The 27,529-nt window shown below is 31.4% G+C and overlaps 2 protein-coding genes across 2 annotated transcripts in view; one reads left to right on the top strand and one right to left on the bottom strand.

Annotated features, from left to right (window-relative positions):
• The window catches only part of LOC114326263 (out at first protein), a 590,880-nt gene that overhangs the window by 222,231 nt on the left and 341,120 nt on the right, over positions 1-27,529 (bottom strand). The gene's annotated exons all lie outside the window — the stretch shown is intronic.
• Positions 538-25,746, top strand: LOC114326264 (uncharacterized). Its single transcript, XM_028274577.2, has 2 exons — positions 538-812; positions 25,416-25,746. The coding sequence occupies exons 1-2, from the start codon at positions 617-619 to the stop codon at positions 25,691-25,693; spliced, it is 474 nt and encodes a 157-aa protein (XP_028130378.2). The 5' UTR covers positions 538-616; the 3' UTR covers positions 25,694-25,746.

Below are 27,529 nucleotides of genomic sequence, written 5' to 3'. Positions count from 1 at the left end.
CCAGGAACGCAACTCATAAATATTGGCGATATCATTTTAAAGTCTTCTACTTTAAAATGTATAATATACATCTGAATTGCCAATATAAATGGGTCAGATTAAATAAATGATTAGAAGAATTTTTTTACTTAGCAACAACATTTTTGTTTATTTTAGTAGTATTTTGTATTTTGACAACGAAACCAGATTTGGGCTTCGAAACGTTAATAAAATCATTTTTTTTTTTTGGTAAAATTGTGGCTTATTTCCCATTAAAAGTAATTTATCATAACTTTTCAGTCAAACACAAAAGTACAAGTAGAAAAGTGAAGTGGAGGGCAAGAACCTAAATCCAAATTTTCATACAATTTGGCGGTTACACGGAAAATCACACGGTATCGCCGTATTTTACGTTCATTTGCTGACCTTGAAAGATAAAGATTTTGATTAATCAATTAATATATGACATAATAAGATTTGACATTGATGACAGCTCTGTAAGTTCCGGTAGTTTTTAATTAATATAAAATAAAAAGAAGAATACATTTTTGGGTGACATACACTATTTGTCAAATATTTCAAGAGCTTTAGAATGTTGTAATATACATATTTAAAAATAAATTTTTTAAAAATCAATATGTCGAAGTTATATCGAGCCTCTCAGTACGATATGGCATACATGCCTACAGTATTACGGAACTGGGAAATTCCTAGGTACCACTGTGAAATTCCAGGAGCACGATTAGGAAAAACGCAGATTATTGCTAATAAAAGAGGCCATATATTGCCGGGAGTTCCTAGACCTCCACCAACTCCATGGGGATGTTATTTAGGTATGTTCATTTTTCGAACTATACAGGGTGTCCCAGACTAATTTATCCAGGCCATATCTCTTAAACGAATAGAGATTTTCGAATGGGACAAAAACTGATCTATTCCGTTTGTAATACATTTTAATATGACGTAGAAAAGATCATCCCCTAAATATTCATCCCTTAGTTACAACCCCTAATTTTTTAATGGTACCCTGTAAATAAGGGATGAATATTTAGGGGATGATCTTTTCTACGCCATATTAAAATGTATTACAAATGGAATAGATCAGTTTTTGTCCCATTCGAAAATCTCTATTCGTTTAAGAAATATAGCCTGGATAAATTAGTCTGGGACACATAATTAACAAAAATAAACTGATATTTTCTTGATTACTTACGAACCGAGTTTATTTTTAAAAAATCTGTTGAAAAGAGAATAGACGATAGAAGACCACATCCAAAACTATAAAAATGTGTACAGGGTGCTATTGAAGAAATTAAAGTTAGGGGTTGTAACTAAGGCATGAATATTTAGGGGATGATTTTCTCTACGCCATATTAAATTGTATTACAAATGGAATATATCAGTTTTTGTCCCATTCGAAAATCTCTATTCGTTTAAGAAATATAGCCTGGATAAATTAGTCTTGGGGACTAATTTATTTAATTAATTTATTTAAAGACGTCTCAGAGGACTTCGAAATCAAATAAGGACTCAGGCAAGGTGACCCGATGTCAGCCACGTTGTTCAATATTGTTCTTGAAGTAATAATGAGGAATTGCAGCATAAAAATGGAAGAAACGATATTTAAAAATGAACATCAATGTATAGCTTCGCGGATCATCTAACAATATTAGCAAAATCAAAGAAATAATTGAAAATAATTGTGAAAAACATAGAAAAAGAAGCAAATAGGTTTGGCCTAAGGATAAATGAAAAGAAAACTAAATATGTACATGATAATGGGGGATACACAGGAAGACAATGAAGAGTTTATAAAAATACAAGGGGAGAAAGATTACATATACAGTTTTGACAGAGTGGAAGAGTTTACCTACCTTGATGTGAAAGTAAAGGATAATGGACATGAAGATAAAGAAATAGAATCCAGAATTACAAAAGACAACCAGAAATACGGAATGTTGAGATCCCTAATGAAGTCTAAGTTTGTTTCAAGAAAAATAAAAGAAAGAATTTACAAGACAGTGATTAGTAGCCCAGTAACTGAACGGGAAATTCGGCGATACCGTGTAATTTTCAGGGGCAACTCCGAATTGCATGAAAATTTGGATTTAGGTTCTACTTACCCTCCACTTCAAAGTTGAAATTGTGCCGTTGGTTGCTTTTACTTGGGGGGTGACAGTCACCCCTTCTAGGACGGTGAAAAAACATACGTTCAAGATAAGACCGGAAATGGATAAATTGACTGATTTTAAGCAACTTTTGTTCTATAGAGTTTTTTACGTAACTTAATACTTTTCGACTTATTTGCCATTGAAAATGTTGATTTTTCGACAAAAAAACTACGTTTTCAAACAATTTTTCGCAAATAACTCAAAAAGTAAATATTTTATCAAAAAAATATCCTTAGCAGAAGTGTAGCTTATAAAAAACCTCAAAAAATGGTGTATCAGTAAAGTCCATCAATCAAATAAAAACAAAGTTGTAGCTCATGAAAAATACGTTCTTATTCGTCTAGTTCCAAATCGAATATTTCAAGATAAAATCACCGAAAAATTAAGCACTTTTCAGGAAAAACCCATTTAAACATTTTTAAAGTGTTTATAAAAAGATTTGTTTTAATTGGTAATAAAAGTTTTAGCATTAAAAGTAAGCGAGTTACGCTCAAAATAAAGTTGGCCCTCTTTTTTTTCTGTAAAAAATCATGAAAATCTCGTCGTGTTTAGCTCCCAAAATGAAATTAATCGCTACCGTTTACAAACAATTTACTTACCTATCTATTTTTTATGATCTGTCAGTCTCACCGGTTTAAGGTGTTTATTTTTGAAAGGGTTATAATTGAGAAAGCTTGAATGGGTCACTAATCACGAGTGTATGCAAATTTTGAACAGCCATATCTTAACCAATTTTTGTCTTACGGAGAAACAAAATGAAACTAGCATATTTATAAGAGCAAAACCTACATTTTTTTACTCTTTAAGATTTTTTCTATCAGTAATACTTTCTAAGTTATTTTGAAAAAACAAATTTTTCAAAAATTTTTAGAAAATTTTTTTTACTATAAAACCAAATGTTTTTAAAAATAAGCACTTCAAACCAATCAAACTTACAGATCATATAAACAATACACATACAGTTAAATAGATGGTAAAGGCAAACGATTAATTTTATTCAGGGTGCTAAATAGAGGGAGGTATTCACGATTTTTTTTACCAAAAAAAGGGGCCAACTTTTTTTCAGTTTAACTCGTTTATTTTTGATGCTGTAAACTTTTGTAAAAAACAAATAACAAGCTTTTTTTCGATACTTTGAAAATCTTAATAAGGTTTTCCCGAAAAACGCTTCTTTCTTCGGTGATTTCGCGTTGAATTATTCGATTTGGAATTAGACGAATAAGAACGTATTTTTCATGAGCTACAACTTTGCTTCTACTCAATTTGTAGACTTTACTGGTACACCATTTTTTTCGTTTTTATATAGGCTACACTTTTGTTAAAAATATTTTTTTCGATAAAATATTTACTTTTTGAGTTATTTGGGAAGCACGGTCTGAAACGTAGTTTTTTTGTCGAAAAATCAACATTTTAAATCACGAATAACTCGAAAAGTATTGACTTACGTAAAAAACTTTCCGGCCTTATTTTAAAGACGCGATTTTCACCCCCCGAGAAGGGGTAAATGTCACCCCCAAAGTAAAAGCAACCAACGGCACAAATTCAACTTTGAAGTGAAGGGCAAGTAGAACCTAAATCCAAATTTTCATGCAATTCGGAGTTGCCCCCGGAAATTACACTCCAAAACGGTCATTTATTGGGCTATAGAGCTACGGTTGTATATGGAACTGAATTATGGGTTTTGAGAAAGGTAGATGAAGAAAGATTAGAAAGATGGAAGAGGAAAATTCTCCGATCAATTTAAAGAGGCATAAATACACAAATGGGATGGAGAAGAAGGACAAATAAAGAGTTGGAAGAGCTGTATGTGGAACCAATAATCACCGCAATAATAAAGGCGCATAGAATAAGATGGCTGGGACATGTGCAAAGATTGGAAAATCATAGAATGACCAGGATGATATTGAGCAGGAAACCAGTCGGGAAAAAAGGAAAGGGAGACCCCGTAAAAGATGGTTTGACTGCGTCCAAGCAGATTTACGTGAATTAAAAATAGATAACTGGAGAAACAAGGTATTAGATAGAAAAGAATGGAGAGAAGTGGTAAAATGAGAATAGTAAAATGCGAGCTATATAATATGTATATATTTATATAATGTATTTTTAATACACAAATTAATATTGTATATTGTATACAGGGTGTTTCATTGGGAAACGGAAATATTTTAATGGTGAATAGAGGTCACCAAGGCGGTTCTAGGTATACTAAATTTTTTGCCCTACCGACTTTTATATTATCCGAGTTATAGGGTGTTTTATCGATTTTGCTCATTTATTCCCTAAGCCATAACTTTAGAACTACCCTGTATATTTTTTTAATATTTGGTACACATATCTCTCATTCAAAACCCAAACGACCGACATACTAATCACAAGAAAAATCCAGGTCCGTATTAACAAAAAATTATAAAATATTTGTGACCTTAAAAAAACACCCTGTATATTGAAATTTTGAAAATCTGTTTGCATATTTGAAAAGAGCACAAAAAACTCAGTCTAATAGTTTGCTTCGATTTTTCGGCCAGACAATTTTTTGACTTTAATTTTGAAATTATATTGAATTTTTTAAGAACTCCACATTAAAAAGCATATTATCTTTTGATTATAAATTGTTAAATTTATTGAATAAATACTCGTTTTAAAATGAATCAATATTTATTTAACACATTGGAAAGACCCAATTATTAATCACAAGAAAAATCCAGGTCCGGATTAACAAAAAACATAAAGTAATTGTTACCTTGAAACAACACCCTGTATATTGACATTTTCAAAAATTGTTTGCACATTTGAAAAGACCACAAAAATGCGAGTTTATAGATTTACTTTGATTTTTTGTGCAAAACTGTGTTAACTTTAATTTTGAAATTAAATATATTCAAATTTTCAAGAACCCTGAAATTACTAAGCAGGTTTTAAAGCACTTTTATTAATAAATCATTCAAGTTAATGAATAAATTCTAATTTTAAAAATAATCAGTTATTATTTACAGCATTAGAAGGACTTACTTAATAATCACAAGAAAAATCCAGGTCCGTATTAACAACAAAATATAAAGTAATTCTGACCTTGAAAAAACCCCCTGTATATTGAAATTTTTAAAATACGTTTGCACCTGAAGAGAGCACAAAAAACTAAGTTTTATGTCCTGCTTTAATTTTTTGTGCAGACAATTTAACGACATTACTTTTGAAATTATATCGATATTTTTATTATGAGTTCCCAGAGTTCTTAAAAATTTCGACATAATTTCAAAATTAAATTCATTGAATTGTCTGGCCAAAAAATTGAAGCGAACGATTAAACTTAGTTTTTTGTGCTCTTTTCATACCAATGTGCACACGGATTTTGAAAATTTCAATATACAGGGTGTTGTTTCAAGGTTACAATAATTACTTTATATTGTTTTGTTAATCCGGACCTGGATTTTTGTTGTGATTTGTAAGTGGGTCATTCGAATGTCGTAAATAAGTATTGATTATTTTTAAAATGGGTATTTATTTAATAATTTTAATAATTTATTGTTAAAAATGCTTTAAAAATCTGCTTTTTAATTTCAGTGTTCTTAAAATTATCAATATATTTAATTTCAAAATTTAAGGCATTAAATTTCCTTCACGAAAAATTAAAGCAAACCGATAAACTCAGATTTTTGTGGTCTTTCCAAATGTGCAAACAAATTTTGAAAATTTCAATAGACAGGGTGTTGTTTCAAGATCACAATTACTTTATTTTTTTGTTAATCCGGATCTGGATTTTTCTTGTGATTCATAATTGGGTCGTTCCAATGTGGTAAATAGGTATTGATTAATTTTAAAATAAGTATTTATTTAATAGCTTTAATATAATTTATAATTAAAAGTTAATAATACCTTCTTTTTAATGTCAGAGTTCTTAAAAAATTCAATATAATTTTAAAAAAGTCATAAAATTGTCTGGCCGAAAAATTGAAGCGAACGATTAGACTTAGTTTTTTGTGCTCTTTTCAAATATGCAAACAGATTTTCAGAATTTCAATATGCAGGGTGTTGTTTTAAGGTCACAATTACTTTATAATTTTTTGTAAATCCGGACCTGGATTTTTCTTGTGATTACTATGTCGGTCGTTTGGGTTTTGAATGAGGCACATGTGTACCAAATATCAAAAAAATATACAGTGTGGTTCTAAAATTATGGCTTAGGAAAAAATTGGCAAAATCGATAAAACACCCTGTAACTAGGTTATAAAAGTCGGTAGGGCAAAAAATGTAGTATACCTAGAACCGCCTCGGTGACCTCTATTCACAATTGAAGTATTTCCGTTTCCCAATGAAACACCCTGTATACAGTAAAAAATGTAATTGTGTATTTCACGCCCAGGCTACATGGCCTGTTGAGCAGAATAAATAATAAAATTAGTCTGGGACACCCTGTATATGTATATACTAAGGATTTCCACGGTTTTCACTGTACTCCTTCACTCAACGGTTCTCCCTAGTTCTTATGTTTTGCGCCCTTTCCTGTAGATTTCTTCTGTCCATTGCTTCGTCCACTTCATCTCTGAAAGATCTTCGGGGTGTGCCTCTCTTCCTTCTTTCTATCGGACTCCAGTCTTTTATTTTGTTTATCCAACGTTTTTGTCTGCTCTTCTGACGTGCACGTACCAGGTTAATCTCTTCTGTTCTATGTAGTCTATTATAATATCTAAGTTCATTCACATGCTTTTCCTAATCTCGTAATTTATTTCTTATTCCATCTTTTCTTGTTACTCTGCAACTTCTCCTTATGAATTCCATATCTGTTGCTCTTATTTTGTTTTTAGATTTCTTCTTTATTATTCAATTTTCACACCCAGTAAGTTCTGATTCTTCTTGTCATGGTGTTATATATTCCTTTTTTTTTGGTTTTATACTGATATTTTTATTCCACAGTACAGAGTTCAATTCTCGTATGCAGTCTGTTTACCTCATTATTTGCATCTTCTTCAGTTGTTCCTTTGTTCGATATTATGAAACCTAAATACTGGTCTGTTCCTCTGATTACCTCTTATTTACCTTCGTCTATTTCCAGTTGTTTTATTTCTGTATATTCTCCGTTCTTAGGTAGTCAGATTTCTTTAGATTTATTTCGATTCCATTCTTTGTATACTCCTGTTCCAGTTTTCTCCTCGTAAAGCGAGATCACTATTTGGTCGTCAGCAAAACTTAAGGTATATAAGTATTTGTTTCTTACTGGTATAACCATTCCTTCGCACTTTCTTTTCCATGGTTTCAGGATTTTTTCCAGGAATATTTTTAACAAGATAGGGGATGTCATGCAGCACTGTAGTAGTCCCTTTGTCGTCTTAAATGGACTGCATATTCTACTGTCTGACTTGATAGCTACTTTCACTACTTTGTTATTCTTGTAGAGTGCTTTTACTGCATTTATTAATGTTCGTGGAACTTCGATGTCTTCCATTGCTTTAAGGAGGTTTCTGGAATGGAAGCTTCTTACGGCCTATGCCTCGATTAAGCATATTTTTCCCGCTGTGAACCCTGCCTGGTCTTCTCTGATTTTTTCCTTTATATCTATTTCTAATTTTTCTTTTATGGTCTTTCCATAAAGTCTGCCTATAGACGATATAATGGTGATTCTTCGAAATTTTTCGCAGTTTTTTCTAAGTTCTTTCTGATATATTGATATCTTATTAGTCCATTTGGTGAGACCACTCCCGTCTGAAAAAATTTCTGATTCGGTTTCTTTGTGGATTCCTATTAAAAAATGTCCCCTTTAAACAAATCTGAAGGGTGCCGGGCGAAATTTTTGGGCAGAAATTGTTTAAACAATATTTTTAAACAAATACAAAAGATCACCTTTTTTACCTGAAGAATATTTTTTTAGGTTTTTTGGCTCATTCTAGAAAATATATCTTGTGATTTTTCTCAAAAGTTGATAGTTTTCGAGTTATAGGCGATTTAAAATCTGAAAAATGCGAAAATACGCATTTTCAAGGCTTAAAAATTTATATTTAAATTAGTGTTTTTGAGGTTGCCAAGTACTTGAATTGTAGTTTAAACATTCATTTTCAAGATTCTGCAGACTGATCCGGTCTAACTTCAATTTACACTGTTGTTATTTAATTGTTAATTATGCGTGTCCATTCGATTTCTTTGCCGGTGCGGCGCGCACTTTCTTCCAAAAATCTCCTATTTTTCTCTGAAAAATATATTATTATTTTTTTAGATTTTTCGGGACATTCTAAATAAAATATGTTTCTTGTCATTTTTCTCAAAAGTTAATAGTTTTAAAGTTTTTAAGCGATTTAAAATCCGAAAATGCGCTTTAATTTTTTCCATGCAAAAAAATTAATTTTAGGAAAAAAACAAAAAAAAAAAACGTTTAAAAAATTTTTGACCACCTTTTGGTCCTGGCAACATGCAAATTTGTTAAAAGGAGTCCTTTTTGAGTAAGATTGTGCAAAAAATCCTAATTAGAATATTTTTCCTAGCGAATGCGCAGTGGCTTTCTGGACTAATTAACTTTTGAGAAAAATGACAAGAAACCTATTTTATTTAGAATGTCCTGAAAAAACTTAAAATATATATTTCGGAGGAAAATAGGAAATTTTTGGAAATAGTGCGCGTCGCACCGGCAAAAAATCGGATGGACACGCATAATTAACAATTAAATAACAACGGTGTAAATTTAAGTTAGATCCGATCAGTCTGCAGAATTTTGAAAATGAATGTTTAAACTACAATTCAAGTACTTCGCAACCTCCGAAATACTAATTTAAATATGAGTTTTTAAGCCTTGAAAATGCGTATTTTCGGATTTTTCAGATTTTAAATCGCCTATAACTCCAAAACTATCAATTTTTGAGAAAAATCAAAAGATACCTTTCTTGTTTAGAATGATCCAAGAAACCTAAAAAAATATTCTTTGGGTCAAAAAAGGTGATCTTTTGTATTTGTTTAAAAAAAATTGTTTGAACAATTTCTGCCCAAAAATTTCGCCCGGCACCCTTCAGATTTGTTAAAGGAGATATTTTTGAATAGGAATCCACAAAGAAACCGAATCAGAATTTTTTTCAGACGAGAGCGGTCTAACCACATGGACTATATTTATATGCCTGAGTCTATTCTGCCGGTTGATCTTCTTCATTCAGTGCTCTCTCAAACATTTTGTATATTTCCGATCCCATTTTTTTCAATTCATTTGGTATTCTGCTGGGGGTTTCTGCTTTTTAGTTCTTTAGGGTGTTGATCGTTATTTTTACGTCAGCTAGGCTAAATTAAATTTCGTCAGGTGTATGAGTAGTAGAGCTTTATATTCCATCTATTTCTGTTTTATTAAATTGGGTACTGCTTTCAGTTAGCAATTTTTTATAGTATTCTTGCCATTCGTTTTCTTTGATTCTTACGATCTTGATCAGGGGTGTCAAACTCAATTTTGCAGAGGGCCATATATTAAATTCAGAATGTGTCGGCGGGCCAGATTCAAATAAAAAAAATGTACTGAATTATTATAACATTTTATTTAATAGTATACTTATAATATACGGTTGTTAAAAATCATATCAAAGTTATAAAAGAGGGTAATTATTTTGAGCTCGAGGATCCAGATACCTGACTTCTCTTGTTTTTGACAAGCTCATTGATGCCAGGTATCATATTCGTTGTATTTATTTTAAGAATTGATTGGAGATGTTCATTTGTAAGTCTTGTGCGATGTTTGTTCTTATTTATTTTCATGACGGAAAAGATCTGCTCACATAAATAGGTGCTACCAAACATGCACAGAATGCGTGCTGCATGCTTTTTTAATTCCGGGTAGTTATCCAAACTCTTGAAATATTGTGTATAAAATGTAAGTGCGTTAACCTCTTTAAATTTTTCTTTCAAAATACTGTCCGATTGAAGATCTATCAACTCCATTTGCAAATGAACTGGTGCCTGTGAAGCTTCAAAATTGAATGGATTGTTGAAAATTGGGAATTCCATTTCATTCATTTTGTGGAAGTCTTCAAAACGATTGTTGAATTCCGTGATAAGATTTTGCAGAAGTTGAGAATATTGATCCAATTTTTTTTGATCCACTGTGCCAAATGATTTTAAATGAGGGAAATGATCCAAAGTTTGATTTTTTACCTGATTTTCCCACAGCCTCAACTTTGTTTCAAAGGCTTGAATACATGAGTACATTTGAGTGACAATCAGATTTTTACCCTGTAACTTTACATTCAGATCAGTCAAGTGTTTATTCATATCTACCAAAAAGGCACAATCAACCCACCAGTCATTGTCATAATCAATTGGGTTGCCTTTTTCTAACATGAAAGCTTGAATAGGGTCACGTAATGCAAAAAATCTTTCTAAAACTACTCCTCGACTGAGCCAACGAACTTCGGTGAAATAAGGGACATCAGAAAACTTTTCGTCCAAATCTTGTAAAAACTGCCTGAACTGTCGGTGATTTAGTCCTCTGCTCCTTATAAAATTTACTATTTTAATTATAGGTTGCATGACATGGTCCATTTTTAAATGTTTGGATGCCAATGATTCCTGGTGAATTATACAGTGAAATCCCACAAAATTTCCTGATGTTTTCTGTTTTAATTTAGTTACAACGCCCGAATGTTGGCCAACCATGGCAGGAGCGCCATCCGTAGTTGTGCTGCTAAGTATATTCCAATCGAGTCCATATTCTGCCATCAAATGCTCCAATGCAGAATAAATATCATTTGCTGTTGTAGTACCTGTCAATGGAACGCACTTTAATAGTTCTTCAGTTATTTCAAAGTTACTGTTAATACCTCGTATAAAAACAGCAAGTTGAGCTGTATCAACAGTATCAGTGCTCTCATCAACAGCCAGTGAAAAGTTTGTAAATTCCTTAATTTTCTCCTTCAGTTGAAGAACCAAATTTTGAGATAAATCATTTATTCTTGAAGCAACAGTGTTTCTTGATAGCGAAATATTTTGAATTATTGACTTTTGAAATGGAAATGAAACATCGGCAACTTTCAACATACAGTCTTTAATAAAATCACCATCAGTGAAAGGTTTTGATCTCTTCGCGATTTCTAATGCAATAATAAAACTTGATTTCAGGGCATCTTCGCTCTCAGTATTAGCTTTAGTAAACATCGATTGTTGACCTTGAAGTTTAGATTTTAAAGATGACAATCTGTCCATTCTTATTTTTTCAGTGTAACAATCGAATTTTGATTTATGATTCGTATCACAGTGTCTCTTCAAGTTAAACTCCTTACAAACAGCAACTGTTTGATTGCAAATCAAACACAGTGGTTTACCTTTCCATTCTATGAAAAAATATGCATTTTCTCATTTAGACTGAAAAACTCTACGTTCACTATCAACTTTACGTTTTTGTGACATTATGCCGAAATCGTAACAAATATGGAACTCGACACAATTATGGATATCGCACACGCACGACACAAACAAATGTACAATACCTTCTCAACCACTACTTCGCAACTGACTCACGTGACACATCATCTCATTGTTTGATTTGCTTGTCTAGAAAAAATGCTTAGAAGAAATGCGTACAATGTGCTTCCCCGTTTAGGATTTTGTCCTCTTCAGGGTTTGAGGTGAATGTTTGGTGTTGGCAGCAAAAGCAAACAGTCCGAAAAACACACTGGGGCAAGCGCCGTGTCCTGGTGTTCTTGGATCCTGGGTTATGCCGGACGGTGGTGTCCAGAAGGCTAGAAGCCAACAGAGAAGAAAGTTTGGTGGATTGTTGTTGGTTCCATGGACATTTACGTGTACTGTCCGTGCTTTGCTCTCGACCAGTCTCCCTAGAAACCATTGTACAACGACAGGCGAACCTGCGTCCCTCGTCGGCGGTCAGGAGGTGGCTTTGAGCGCAGCGTGGACAGTGTGCGTTCGAGTGGAGAAAATAGTTGCGGCTATTTTCTTGGGACGAACAGGTATAATTGTGCAATGAAGTTGGGGAAACCGCAAAAAACCAACTTCTCCCTGTTCGGGGTAGGGAAGAGGAAATGTTAGAGGTGGGTACGGTAGGCTAACGGGGTAGCCTCAAGGATGTTTTCGTACTCCACCGGGAGTTCGTCAATGCATGTTTGCATTAGAGCGGACGGTACATGAATCTTTTTGCGTTTGGGCTTTCGGTGGAGTACGTAGCACGTGGCACGTCGACGCACTTCTTTTATATCGATAAGGAAGGTTCTAGTCTAGACTCGAAGCGCATGGAAAATTCTATTGTTCTCAACAAAAATAATAGGGTGTTTCCGCTAAGAGATGGTGTTACTGTCTATCTCTCTCGCTTGTCTAGGCACGCGCTGCCTTTGAAATGACTTATAAATGTAGTGTAGTGTACGCATTTTAAAACTTCCGTAGAGCAATCGAGTGAAGTCTAAAAGCTCTAAAAAACATGATTCTTCTTTCTGTGACACATTGCGATCGCGGGCCGTATTGGTATGGCCCGGGGGCCGGATGCGGCCCGCGGGCCGTATCTTTGACATGACTGATCTTGATTATCTTTGTTTAATTTTTTGGCACGACTTTCACAGACATTTCAGTATTTATTGGATTACTTTTGTATTTTGGTGGGTGTATCTTTGATCCTCTTCTCCACGAACTGCTAGGACCGCTGTCTTCTGGCAGGTTTTCATGTCTCCGTACGTTTGTTCTAGTCTAAACATTCATTCCTAAACTCTTGTAGCCTTTGGTCCAATCTTCGTTTATATGTCTTCAATGGAGTCTTCTTCTAGTTTATTTTGAATTTCTTTTCTTTTATTGAACATACATTGAGAAATGTAGCTGGAGCTGTAAATTCATCAGCATCTCTCAAGGTTGTTTTCTGTTGGGTATATATAAAGGGGAAATCCATCCAAGCGCTTGCTAGTTTGTGATCTGTGCCGTATTCTGCTATTCGTTTTACTCCCACATCCTTTATTTTTATCAAGCTTTCGTGGTTTACTGTATTGTCGAAGCGAAGATCGGTGGAATATGCGCATTTTATCAATGAAATTCGATATTTTTAAGATATTCCAAAAGCTGCTGCAGATAAAATATTTTAACGACTATTAATCATTCATAATTACCCAACGGATATTAGTACAGTTAAAATAATTAAGACGATAACCGGACAACATTGATTTAATGAGTAAAATTTGTTTTTTTTACTTTAATGACAAAAAGAGCAAGCCCATTAGCAGAACCCAATTAAAAATTATTTTGCACATCATATTTGAAACATTATTTGGTTGAAAAATCTCATTTTTGTTGGCAAAAAAAATATATTAATTTGTTTGAACTAAATTACAGTTGTGCTTATCTTAAAAAGGATATGTTACTATCAAAATTCGCACAGTGTTGCCAAACTGAATTTTGTTATTTTGGGTGTAAATTTTTTCCACGGATCTCCGAGGGTACTATAACATAATCAATAACAGACCTCAGTTTTCTTGTTTCTTGTACCCATGTATATTTTGTATGTCTTTATGTTTATAAAAACCGTTTGTGATCTTTTTCGAACTAAACTTACGAAAGTAGTTTTTCGACACGACACGAAAATGATTGTACCGTATCAATAATATGTCTGCGTTTGTATAATGATGAACAGTACAAACGCCATTATTTAATAGTATGTCAACGGATGGTTCAATAACAGAATCAACAGCATGACAAGCATTCGTGTGAAGTCGATTACCCTTACAATACAGCTCTTACATGTGCGCGATATGCGTGACCTGCTGAAAGCAGCGGAGTAGGCACGTGACAGAAGGTTTTAGCCAGCGTATTATCAAACACCATAATAGTTGAATGGTCTACTAATTAGTTTAATTACCCCAATTATAAAACACATCCAGGAAAATAACTTAAAGAACCCTTTTGGGTACGCTCATTACCTCAAACGAGAGCAAAATATGAAATTAGGAATATACTCAAAAATGTTTATTAAATTTGTATGAGTTACGTTGTAAGTTTTACACTTTCAAATTACACAATTTTTTTATATGTTTATTTAGCTCAACAACCCTTGGACACATGAGTTTTAAGTTGTTTATACAATGGTAGGGGAGCAAAGTATGCTAAATGTGCAGTCACTCGAGCGTTATGGGGACCTATTGGGTTGTGAAGAACAAGTCCTAAAACCAAAAAAAGTTAAGTAAAGTTTTCCATTTTAGTGGGCGCTTGCCATTTTTTAATTTAATTTTCCATTTCCAATAATCGTTTTTTCCGATTATAACGCCATCTATCCATAACTCGAAAAAATGTTTCGAATAAAAGTTACTTATTTTTACATAAGGAATCCAAATCTGCAATAAAAAATGGGGGATTCTATTTAAGATTTTAAAGTAAGCCCCCACCCCATCTCCGTGAGGGGGTCGTGTTTGGTGCCATTCGACAGATTTTTCAAAAATATTGAATAAGTGTATTTTACAGTTTTTCGATTTGATGTTCATTTCGCGAAATATCGCGGAATTCGTATTTAAAATATTAAATTTACCTCCCACCCCTCTCCGTGGGAAGTCGTGTTTGGTATCATTCGATAGATTTTTAAAAGATATTGAGGACATATTTTTTAGTTTTTCGATCTGTCATTCATTTCGCGAAATATTCGCTTTTTTCTTGTGAAACTTTGGGACTCACCCATTTCCTTACGCCCGGCTCAAATCGTCAGATTTTTTAAATATACACTCTTTTGCATGTACTTAACTTACCTTATCTTAATCTGACAATTTCGAGTTTATTTAAGGATAGATTTTTTTTCGGGCCCCCCTTAACGAACTCCCCTGTGTTAAGAGCCAATATATGGTAGAGGTACATCTGCAGGGTACCAGGTTTCTCCCCATATGATAATCTGACGCGCTCGAGTAACTGCAAAAATTCCCGCTTGGGCTCCCCTACCACAATATACAATGAATAATGACGTATTAAGTACTTAATATGATAGGCATTTCCAAACAGAACTTATTACACTAAAATTATTCACATAAACTATGCATTAGATGTAAATATTAGTTGACAGCGATGTCGTGATCAGGAACGTAGAGATGGCCATATGGTTCAATTTTTGAATATTTTTGGATAACATTTACTTATACTTACTATAATCGCGTAAATTATTTATTAATTTAATTAATCGGATTATTTTTTCACTGTCTATGTAGTGATTACAATAATAATTTATATACCACTATATTTCTCTCTCGAGAAAAGAGTAAAAGTCATCAAGTGATTTAATAATATACTGTTACTATGGAACGAGTAGATAAATATATACTGATATAAAAAATATATAGGTACTGATTAGTGGCCAACTAAAAGAGATAATAGAGAGTTATTGCCAACGTCTTTTAAGTCGACCTGTAATAAATGATCCTTTATTTTGACATATAAGCATGCGCAGTATTGCGTCTTTTATTTTTGTCCTTTAATAAAATACAGCCCGCCTGTATTTAAGGAAAATTAGAGGACACCGTTCTTTTAATAAAAGTTCCTTTATTTTGACATAAAGGTTTAACTTCACTTGTATTTTGAATTTATCTTTTATCTTGTGGCTTCTTTGGATTGATAATTTATGTATTGTGGGATTGATATTCGATTAAACTTTCATCATTAAAGTTGTATGTTCGGTTTTATTTATTAAAATGAACTCTAAGTAATATTCTCAGATATAGATTATTAATGTTTTGACCCAAAGGAATATAAAAAAAGAACATTTTATTGAAGCTTTAGTGATTACAAAAAGTTGTAAAAAGGAATATTATGTAAATAATTTTTTCTACAACCGTGTTAAAAATGCAATTTTTAGCACTCCATGCGTGCGTTAAAAATGCTACTTTAAGGCACTAGTGCTTTAAAATATTTTTAAGGCACTGCAATTCGTATTGACCGTATATAGCCTTAATAAAATAAAAAAAAGTCAATATGTAAATTCGTACAGGTTAAAACAAATTTTATATCAAAGTTTAGGTGGGTACAAAAGATATTTTCAAGAAAGTATCCAAATCATACAAGGGGATCATTGTTTAAATAATTAAAAAGGGGTCATTTTTGCAAAAAAATTACTTTTTTAACTGCTGAGGTCATTCAATTACCAACGAAGGTCTATAGGATTTTTTCCTGCAAAGTTGAAGAGTAAATATTTCTCATAAGATTTACTAATCTAAATTTGACCTCCTATTTATTTAAATAATTATATATAAAACTTTAAAAACAAATTTGCAAAAAATTATTTTTAGCGTTTTAAATAAGTACTATAAAATATCTTATTTTACAGACTAAGTTGCGCTATGTTACCAGTATCAAGCAAAAATAAATTGGTCAAAAAATATTTAACAGTTTTTGAGATATTGAATTTGTTTATTAAATGTTACTATATTTTCAATTGCAAAAACGCGGTTGTTGCTAAAGAAATATTCACCTGCTTAAGATCTCAATATTTTTATTTTTATGTATATTTTCGATAAATGTATTGATAAATTCAAATTTCAGTTAAACTCCCCCCTAAAATGGCATTTGAAAATTATTCAAATTTGTTTATAATTTTTTGTTTTAATAACGTCGCGGGGATTAAGTATTTTGAAATGCCGTTTCGATCATTGTGTTCCTGGGATTTTTTTACTAATTAACAAAATTTTTTTGTCGTTTTTTCTTCTTCTTTTTCTTCTTGGAGTTATATTACTACGGGCCCTCTTAGGGTTAATTTTATTAAGAATGTCGAATCTCTGAGTTGTAGATTCTAGACCTAAAAATATTAAGATTTAACTAAAATCTTTTAAATAAAATGTGGCTACTTACTGAGTTACATGGTGTTTTATTTAAAAATTTAAAAATTATTGTTACCAAGTACTTTAAAACTATTTGACGTATCCTTATCATGCTTGGCAGAAAGTGTGGATATTATACACCCTATTAAATTGTGAATAATAAACGTTTCTAGCTAGTGCCAGAGACGTACGACAGGGGATAGTGAATGATTGACCCTTCCCAAATTCTACGCCACTGAGTGAATTACTATTGTAGCGAAATTTTTCGATTCTCCAATACTTTGTATGTAAATCACTTTATTGGTATTGATAAAGTCATCAGTTTGAGAGATATTGGAAGTTTAAAATGAATGAATGAATGAATCAAAATAACTATGCCGTTTCATTTTTAACGTCCAATATCTCGAAAACTAATGACTTAATCATTACCAGTAAAGAGTATATTATTTACATAGAAAGTATTGGAGAATCGAAAAATTTCGCTAAAATAGTAATTCCCTCAGTGGCGTAGAATTTGTGAAGGGTCAACCATTAACTGGCCCCTGTCGTACGCCCCTGGTGGTAGCTAGAAACTTTTAGTTATCACAATTTAGTAGACTGTATAGTAATCACACTTTCTGTAAAGTATGATAAGGATACGTCAAATAGTTTGAAAGTACTTGGTGAAAATAATTTTTAAATTTTTAAATAAAACACCCTGTAACTCAGTAAGTAGCCACATTTTATTTAAGTGATTTTAGACCAATCTTGATATTTTTAGGTCTAGAATCTACAACTTAGAGATTCGATATTCTTAATGAAACTTAACCCAAAAAGGGCCCGTAGTAATACAATGCCAAGAAAAAAAAAAGAAGAGAAAAAAAAAGACAAAAAAAATTGTTAATTAGTCAAAAATTCCCAGGAACCCAATTATCGGAACGGCATTTTAAAATATTTAATCACCGCGACGTTATTAAAACAACAAATTTTAAACAAATTTGAATTATTTTCAAATGCACTTTTAGGGGGCAGTTTAATTGAAATTTAAATTTATCAATACATTTATCGAAAATATACATAAAAATAAAAATAATAAGATTTAATACAGGTGAATATTTCTTTGGCAACAACCGCGTTTTTGCAATTGAAAATATAGTAACATTTAATAAACAAATTCAATATCTCAAAAAATATTAAATATTTTTCGACCAATTTTTTTTTGCTTAATACTGATAACATATCACAACTTATCCTGTAAAATATGTGCTTATTTAAAACGCTAAAAATAATTTTTTGCAAATTTATTTTTAAAGATTTATGTATAATTATTTAAATAAATAGGGGGTCAAATTTAATTTAGTAAGACTTATGTGAAAGATTTACCCTTCAACTTTACAGAAAACAATCCTATAGACCTTCATTAGTAATTGAATGACCTCAGCAGTTAAAAAAGTAATTTTTTTGCAAAAATGACCCCTTTTTAATTATTTAAACAATGATCCCCTTATATGATTTGGATACTTTCTTGAAAATATCTTTTGTACCCACCTAAACTTTGATATAAAATTTGTTTCAACCTGTACGAATTTACATTTTGATTTACATGTAGTGTAATTTTATTTTACTAGATTTATAGACAATTTTGATGTAATGTCAAAAAAATATAAAAATGGAATGTCAGTCAAGTACAAGTAAAAGTTTTTGTAGATATTGTACTGTAATTACGTTTGTAGAAAAAATATTGTATGATATGCATGTTAAAAAGTACATTTTTAAGGCACTCATGTGAATTGCAGAATGCGTGCCTTAAACGTGTACTTTTAACACTTATATCATAAATAACTATTAAAGTGTTACTAATTACAATGATCAGACATAGAATATCATTAACTCATTTATTAAACTCAATATATATTACATTTTTGTATAGAAATAAATATTTATTATAGATTTAAGAGGTAATTTCAATAAATTTTAATGAAGGTTAGGATTTGTTAAAATTCTAGATTCAAAATAGAGTTCAATTCAACAGGTTAACAAAATAAAACAAAGGCTCAAGTATTTATTTTTGAAAATTTAATCTTTTATAGATTAGAATTTATAAAGTTGTTAATCAAAAGTATTTATACACTTTCATTTTCATGCCATCTTCTTCTTTTGGTTCCTATCCGTTTCGAATGTTGGAAATCATATTAGCAATCATAACCTTGCTAATATCTGCCATTAGAAACAGTTCCATTGATATTCTCCCTCTACCTGGTCTTCCCTTACTTTTGACTGTACCTTGCAATAATATGTACTGCAGCAGAGAGTAACGGTGCTGATTTATCATATGTGTCCCAGATACTGCAGTTTTATGCGTTTAATGCTAAACACAATCTCCAATTCTTTCTTCATTCCTCCTAGAACCTCCTTGTTCGTGATCCATTTCATGCCATCAGTATTTGTTTATTTAAACACTGCCAAAAAAATTAACAAAAAGCCACCATAAAGCTTAATTCTTCTATTATATTTTGTCTATCGGGAAGTTTATTTAGATATTAGAGGTCTTTTCATTTCCAGATAACTAATTATTGGGAAGTTTATATAACAGTATCCTTAGTATCTGTCTTTTCAGCTCCGGATAACTAGTTAACGGGAAGTTTTTCTCTGTCAGACATCTATTAGTATCTAATCTGTCAGATAAACTTCCTGATAACTAGTTATCCAGAGGTGAAAAGAGAGGGCCATAAAGGATCGTAATGAACATATCTTAAAACGATAAAAGATCAAACACCAATTAGACCAGGGTGGATCTGTAAAAAAATTAGTACATTTGGACGTTGAGAGGTGACTCAAATTTTTTTGCAGAAATTGCTTGAAAATAAATCAAATAATAATATTTGAGTTATCCTCCCTCTCAAAAAGGTCCGGAACATTGTTTAAATAAACAAAATGTCAAAAAATTAAGGAAAAATTCGATTTTTTTCTTGGTTTTTTGATTATAACTTTAAAAGTATTCATTTCCGAGAAAAGTTGTACTGACATAAAAGTTGCATAATTAAATTTCCTATAATATAGAATTAGTGAAAAATTTAAGAAATACTCACAATTGTTGCAAAATAGCAATAATTTTGAAAAAAACATACAAAAACAAGTATTCGCATTTTACGTTTTTCAACCATTTATGCTACACTTCGGACCTTCATATTTCACCTTGAAAAATTTTATGATACAGTAAAACAATACTGTAAATTTCATTAAGATAGGTTCAATAGATTTTGCAAAATAAATTTTGCAATCCAGCTTTCGTAAAAAAAATTCATTTTTTCAAAATGTTACAGGACTGAAAATAAAGCAGATAGCAAGTTGAAAATTTTTTTGCACATAGAAGTGTACTGTACCATTCATTTGCAATTTTGCAAAATTAAAATCGCTTAACACCACGGCGTCAGGAATTTTTTTAAATAAGCATTAATTATTGGTGCTACGCGCAGGACAGCGGATAGGTTGCTCTGATTGGGCATTTCAATGACCTTTTATAATGATTGATACATTTTAATTTTTATGACATTTTGATATAAATAAATAAATTTGTTTATTGCAAAATAAAAACACATACTCTATCCTTTGAAATAACACTTTTATTAGCAAAAACTTTCTTTGTTCATATATTTTAACTTAAATAATAAAAGTTTATTATTTTTAAACATATTCAATTGTTTAAACAATATTTCACAAACAATAATAAAATTAGTTTGATTTTTGTGGAATTAAAATATTAAAATACAACAAAATATAGAGTAAGAAAGTCATATATTAGATAAAGATTAGAAGAAATTTTGGTGGAAATCAACCTGTGTGAATCGAATACAGCTGTCCTGCGCGTAGCACCAAACATTATTGTTTATTTCAAAAATTTTCTGACGCCGTGGTAATTAATCGATTTTAATTTTGAAAATTGCAAATGAAAGGTAGAGTACATTTCTATAAGCAAAAAAAAATTCAACTTGCTATCTGCTTTACTTTCAGTCCTGTAACATTTTGAAAAAATGAATTTTTTTTGCGAAAGCTGTATTGCAAAATTTATTTTGCAAAATCTATTAAACCGCTCTTAATGAAATTTACAGTATTGTTTTACTGTATCATAAAGTTTTTCAGGGAGAAATATGAAGCTCCTAAGTGTAGCATAAATGGTTGAAAAACGTAAAATGCGAATACTTGTTTTTGTATGGTTTTTTCGCAATTATTGCTATTTTGCAACTAGGGTTACTATTTTTTAAATTTCTAACCAATTCTATATTATAGTAAATTGAATTACGCAACTTTTATGTCAGTACAACTTTTCTCGGAAATGAATACTTTTAAAGTTATAATCAAAAAACAAAGAAAAAAATCGAATTTTTCCTTCAATTTTTGACATTTTGATTATTTAAACAATGTTCCGGACCTTTTTGAGAGGGAGGATAACTCAAATATTATTATTTGATTTATTTTCAAGCAATTTCTGCAAAAAAATTTGAGTCACCTCTCAACGTCCATCTCAAAACAGATCCGCCCTGGATTAAATAGCATGTATATATTTATAAATTTATTATTTAAAACCTGCTAATCATCATAAAATACTTAAAATCAGTCACCAATATAATATTTACATATATTTATTTATAAATTTATTAACAAACTGCAGTGCAATAAAAATAAAATTAGTTTAAGCTAAACTTTAAATGTCGAACAATATTTTTAAACAAACACACACACAATTTAGTTGCATTAGATTAGCTCCTGGTTGAAAATGTACTGCCACAGCTTCTATTCTATATCAACCTTAACAGCACACTCATTTGCCAGTATTTCAACGTTTCTCTGTTATCTACTGCCATATTATGTAAAACTAAACAAGCTGATATTATTCTTTGAACAAAAGGTAACTTGCATCTCATTACATATGTTAAAATGGGAAATCTCTTCAAAATACCAAATGTTCTTTCAATAACAATTCTTGAAAGGATTTGTGATTGATTATAAAACACAACTTCTGTCTGAAAATTCTGCAATGGTGTCATTAGGTAGTTGTAGTTAAGGACTGGATATCCACTATTCTCTAATAATATATTCTCCAGAAATTCCTCATTTTTGATAAACTCATAATGCAAAAGTATTTAAAAACTCCTAAAATAGTATTTCCAATTGCACTTCCATATTATTGAACGATGAGTATTATGGGATATATATGTTGTTCTCTAAACATCTTTAAATGACAAAATAATTAAATTTAACGTTTTACACTTTTCAATTATCTTATTTTAATTTTTATCAACAAATGGTTTATAGGTTTTATATAATTTGATAGGTTATTTTTATATTTACAAAAATATTTCATGTCATTTGTCAAAATAAAAGATTCCTTAACTGCGTTTGCAATAACACTCTTTTAGACCCGTCGTGTAGTTGTCCTTTATTAAAGTATCCTCTAATAAAGGATCCTTTATTTGCCGGTGGCAATAACTCTCTAATATTAAACAAAGAACTAGACATGCTTTTTAATGTATTGTAGAAAATTTTATTGGTATTGTAGGTAATGTAGAAAATAAAATATTGCACCACGCGGTTATTTTATAAAATATTTTTTTTTCGATTGAAAACCCTTTTAGATCTATGAAATATATTTTCCTTTCAAAAAGCCATCGCTTCTGAAAAAGTTTAAGATACCTTTCTGCGAAGACCTGTTTTTATACCTGTATCAAAATTTGATAATGGATGTCATCTATCACGTAGGAGACATCGTTCTTCATACCGAGTCAAAACGTAGATACGCGGATCCCACTTTTGTGAAAATATATGGGAAATAGAAAATGATATATATTGTCGTTTTCTCTTTTCGAAATTTATTTAAAACAGACGTGTGGAAGTTGAGGAAAGAAAAAGATAATGTACGTCATTCCTTATTCATGACAAATGGTTCTGTTCCATGTTAAAAAGTTTAGCTTGTAAATTATGAGGATTCGGACGTGGAATTTGAATTTTTAAACGGAACTCTCGATGAATTATTAGTTCGAGACGGAAAAGAGGTATATTTTGTGCAAAATCCATACGAAGTACTCAGAGAAATTGAATAAAATTACTCTTGGGCAATTGCCGAAAATAAATCTTTCTGAATTTGAGATCAAACCATTGATATCAAAAGAAAATGGACAAAATGATGTGACTTTATAAATCTAAGGGAACTCAAACAATATTTTTTAAAAATTAATTTGAATGAGAATGAGTGAAATCTTTTTGATGATATAATACTTAAAAATTACTTGTAAAAAATTATGGCAACGAATCCCAGACTACAGGAAATACTTGATGGAACACTTAGATAACTACCAAGGTGACGAAATAGGACAATTTCAGCGTTTCAGATTAAATCAGCGTTTTTTTAATGGGAGGGGGGGGGGAAGCTCAACACGGGTGACTGTCTAGAGTCTAGACACATAGTAAAAATACGTCACTTAAGAAAGGCACTCTGCCGAAACAACAGCTGTAGTGACAGAAAGTTATAATAAATTTTGTGAAAATATTGAAAACAAAAGTTTTCAGTGTTATATTATTAGATAAAATGAATTTTCATCAAGTAACGGTCGAAACATTATACAAAAATAGTATGAAATAAATTATTCTACAATATACATTTGCACAACAAACAAAACATACTAAAATAACAAACAAATACCAGGTCATACGCGAGCTCTACAAGCTTGGATTTTCATAAAATGTTACTCTCACAAGTAAAATATTAATTTCATATATTAAATCTGCATAAAACATTCAAATAATTTTGCTGTTATTTTTTTATCACAAAATTTAAATGCTAGGGTTGATTTTAGATATAAATGTAGGTTAGTTGGTCATAAAAATCGTTTGATAATAAATTCATAACATTTCTTTGTTTAAAACTGATCTTGAATAGTTTGGGAAACAAGACTCGTATTTTGTTAGTTTCGTTTTTTGTCGCCCTGAAGCATTTTTATCCTGCATTAAAATTAAAATGTTCTCTGATGTAAGGTGCAAAAGTTACCACATGATCTTGAAGAATATCTCTGATGAAACGGTCGTGTAAAGGGAATTTAACTGCACTAGCTTTCATTAAAATTTTGATGTTCACGACCAAATTGTAGCTGCGCTACACGATGGTGTCTCTGGAGTCTGGGGAGTTTTTTTAACACGTATGATTTGAGACCGGCTTCTTTAAGTCTCCTTCTTACAGTGCACTCATTTATGGTGGTTACACAAACATTTTTCAGCAGGTTTTTGGTTTTATCTGCCGTTTGACGTCCATTTCGTAATAATTGCAACGTTAAAAATCGATCATCTTCAGCCGTGGTTAAACGTTTTTACTTAACTGTCCCGTTCTTCTTACATACTCCCTGGTTTGTCTCTAACAACTTACCCAACGGTCACGGTTGATGGTGTTTTACATTCCAGCAAGTTCTCTGTACGTTCGGTAAATCACCCATTTTTACTTTTAGTAATAAGAAACCACTGATTAAAATAAACCAAAAGAACAATCACTTCCAACAAATTCAAAAAAATTAACTTATCAATTAAATACAAGTTTATACTTCTACCTGTACTTGTAATACTACTATTAACTTATCAATAGATAATACGACTTTAAAATTTAAAGCACAAATAAATATACAAATTAATTTGACGTTTTGACAGTTAAAACTTTATTGTGGCGAGGGGCATTAAAAGATATCTATACTCAGTTTAAATAAGACATGCACTGCATGTAAAAATCGATTTTAGTTGTTAAAGGTGTTCAAAATGTATCTACTCGTTCCACAGTAACAGTATATTATTAAAATCACTTTATCACTTTTTCTCTTTTCTCGATTTATTAGATTTTATTGTATGGTATATAAATTGTTGTAATAACTAAATAGATAGATAGTGAAAAAATAATCCTATTATTTAAATTAATGAATAATTTACGCGAGTATACAAGTAATCGTTATCCAAAAAGTATTCAAAGCCTGAACCAAATAGCCACCTCGTTCGTTTCTGAGGACGAAATCACTGTCAACTAATGTTTGCATCTAGTGCATGTGGTATGCGAATAAACCGTAGATTTAGTTTATAAAATAGTAAAATATTAATAAGTACATTGCATTAATAACCCGTTCTTTTAAATTTGCCAGTGTGTGTATTACTTTAATTTATTTTTATTTATGGTGTACGTAACATTGACATATTAACGATAGACCAGGCTAGGGCTATGCCACTAAATGCATCGGGGTGTAACGCCAATATCAAGTACGGTGGTCTAGCTATCTTTGTCTGTCGTACGAGTGTGAGCGTATCTACCAAGAGGTGGGAGTAATGGAACGAGACAGACACAGAGGCAGCGGCCATCATATGCTAGAGAGAGAAAGCTAAGCGCCGGTAGAGAGAGATAGATAGACCACCGACCCGAACTGCTCCGCGTTACGCTATTTTTCGGACCTTGCCTAATCTATGTGTTATTATATCTATGGTACGTAGTCCATTGACACAACTATTACCAATTCTTCTTTTTATCAAACAGGTACATGGTATCTTCCCAAACGCATAACTAGGCAAATAGCTAATAAATTGAATGGTACGGACAACAGGAAACATCTAATAGCGGAATGTAAAAAGAAATTAAACCAAAAACCTAAAATGAAACTTGACCACCATTATACGAAGCCTGAAATTGAGAAACACGTGGGAGAAATGCAAGTGACAGAAGATCAAGGGGAAGAACCTCACGCAGGCGCAGGAGAAATTCAAGTGGAAAGACGGCTTTGTCCAATTCACGAAATGCGTGTGGAATATATTTAACAACTTTGTTTTTGCGTTATGTGCATTATAAATATATAACAAGAAATTGAAAACGGCATTCAGTATTTTTTTAAATTATATACAAATTAAATTAGTGTCTTCACTTAAAATACCAATTCGCAGCAACCACCTTCATGAGTTAACTAAGTTTTCCTAGAGTAAGCGCAAAATCTTGGCCCAATGCTATATAAATGCCTTTATTCTATTTTTCGAATCCTGAGAAAACTAATAAATATTTTTGAAAAATTTAAACGCAAAATGAAAGATTAAATTCTTACCGAGGGCCGAAAGTCCTTCAGAATACACAGAAAGTTTCTTTTGAATGAAATATTTGAAATTAAAAATCACACTAAATTTTGTCTTTTTTTCAGGCCTGTAACTTATTCAAATAAACATTATAGAAGTTTTCAGGGACTTTCTGCCATCGGTAATAACGTAATCTTTCATTCTGCGTTTAAATTTTTCAAAAATGCTTTAGTTTTCTCAATATTCGAAAAAAAATGAATGCATTTAAAAAGCATTGGCCTGAAATTTTGCGCCTACCCCCTTAAAATGTTACCTTAAACTAGATCATCTATTAACATATTAAAAAATATAAAATATAAATCCTAAGATCGTTCTCAAAAAAGATTATTTTTATAAATTCTGGGAAGATCTATAAGCAAAATTAGTATTTTTGCACGATTGATCATTTTTGACTGTTTACCGTGACAGATTTTATGTCAGTAGGTGACATTTACTAGCAACTCGACGGTAAGTAATCCAACTCGACGGTAAGTAATCCAACTCGACGGTAAGTAATTCACTTACCGTCGAGTTAAAAAATCTCTTAATTTTAATTTATTTTTTGAAAGAATAAAGAAAACTAACGAATTATTTATTAATATTGAAACTTATGGTACAATTTGTTAAATTATTTAATGAAATCCCACTTGTTTGGGCTGTGGTTTCACTTCTAACAGAAACTCCTGCAGAATCGCATACATTAGTAGTATCCAACATTTTTTCTCTTCAAATACGCGATCAAAGTTGAAAACTTGGAAATATCAATGCCATCATAAAGAAAAACGGTGGATTTAATCATTGAATATTCTGCCCAGAGGCTTCCAGGAGCTTTCAACTGCATATGTCTTTGAACGAAATATGCCAATAGAGTATTTTCTTCGATTCTTAAATTCTTGCCTTCGCACCATTTTTTAAAACTTTGGTAGGTATTTTGATAACAGATTTTGGATTTTTCGGGAATAATTGCGGAACACCCTTCTTCCCAAGCCCGTTCAATTTCTTCAAATTCACTTTCGCTCATATTTTAATTTATAATAATCAAAATTGTACTTAAAATTATTGACAACTAAATAAAAACTCAATTCTCCATTGTTGTTATGCACCCTAGTTACTACCTAACAACCAATGTATCTATCTTGATAAAATGAATGAAACGAGTTAATATGACGAAAATGTTTAATTTCATAATTTATAATGGTATCAATCGTGCAAAAAACGTTATAAGCATGTCGAACGTTAAGGGTAACCGATCTCAGACAATAATTGGAGTCGTCGCTCCGCTCCTCCTGCAAACAATTGTCTTCGATCGGTATAAAACCCTTACCGTTCTCCATACTTAATATACTATAGGTTATGACTGCTAGAAATTGACATACTAGGCCTTAATCTTGTAGGTCACAGGATGCGTTCAAGAAAATATTTGAGCGTGGTGTTTTTATCCTAGGAATATTAGATTTTGACTATTTTGTGTGTTATTTTGTGATATACCTATACAGTATGGAGCAAATGTCTGGAATAAATTCATTATTTCGGAAGTCAGACACTTTTAGG

The sequence above is a fragment of the Diabrotica virgifera genome, chromosome 2 (assembly GCF_917563875.1).
Source record: "Diabrotica virgifera virgifera chromosome 2, PGI_DIABVI_V3a".
Lineage (NCBI taxonomy): Eukaryota > Metazoa > Arthropoda > Insecta > Coleoptera > Chrysomelidae > Diabrotica > Diabrotica virgifera.
The sequence above is the reverse complement of the archived record's forward strand: the minus strand, read 5'-3'. Positions and strand labels throughout refer to the sequence as shown.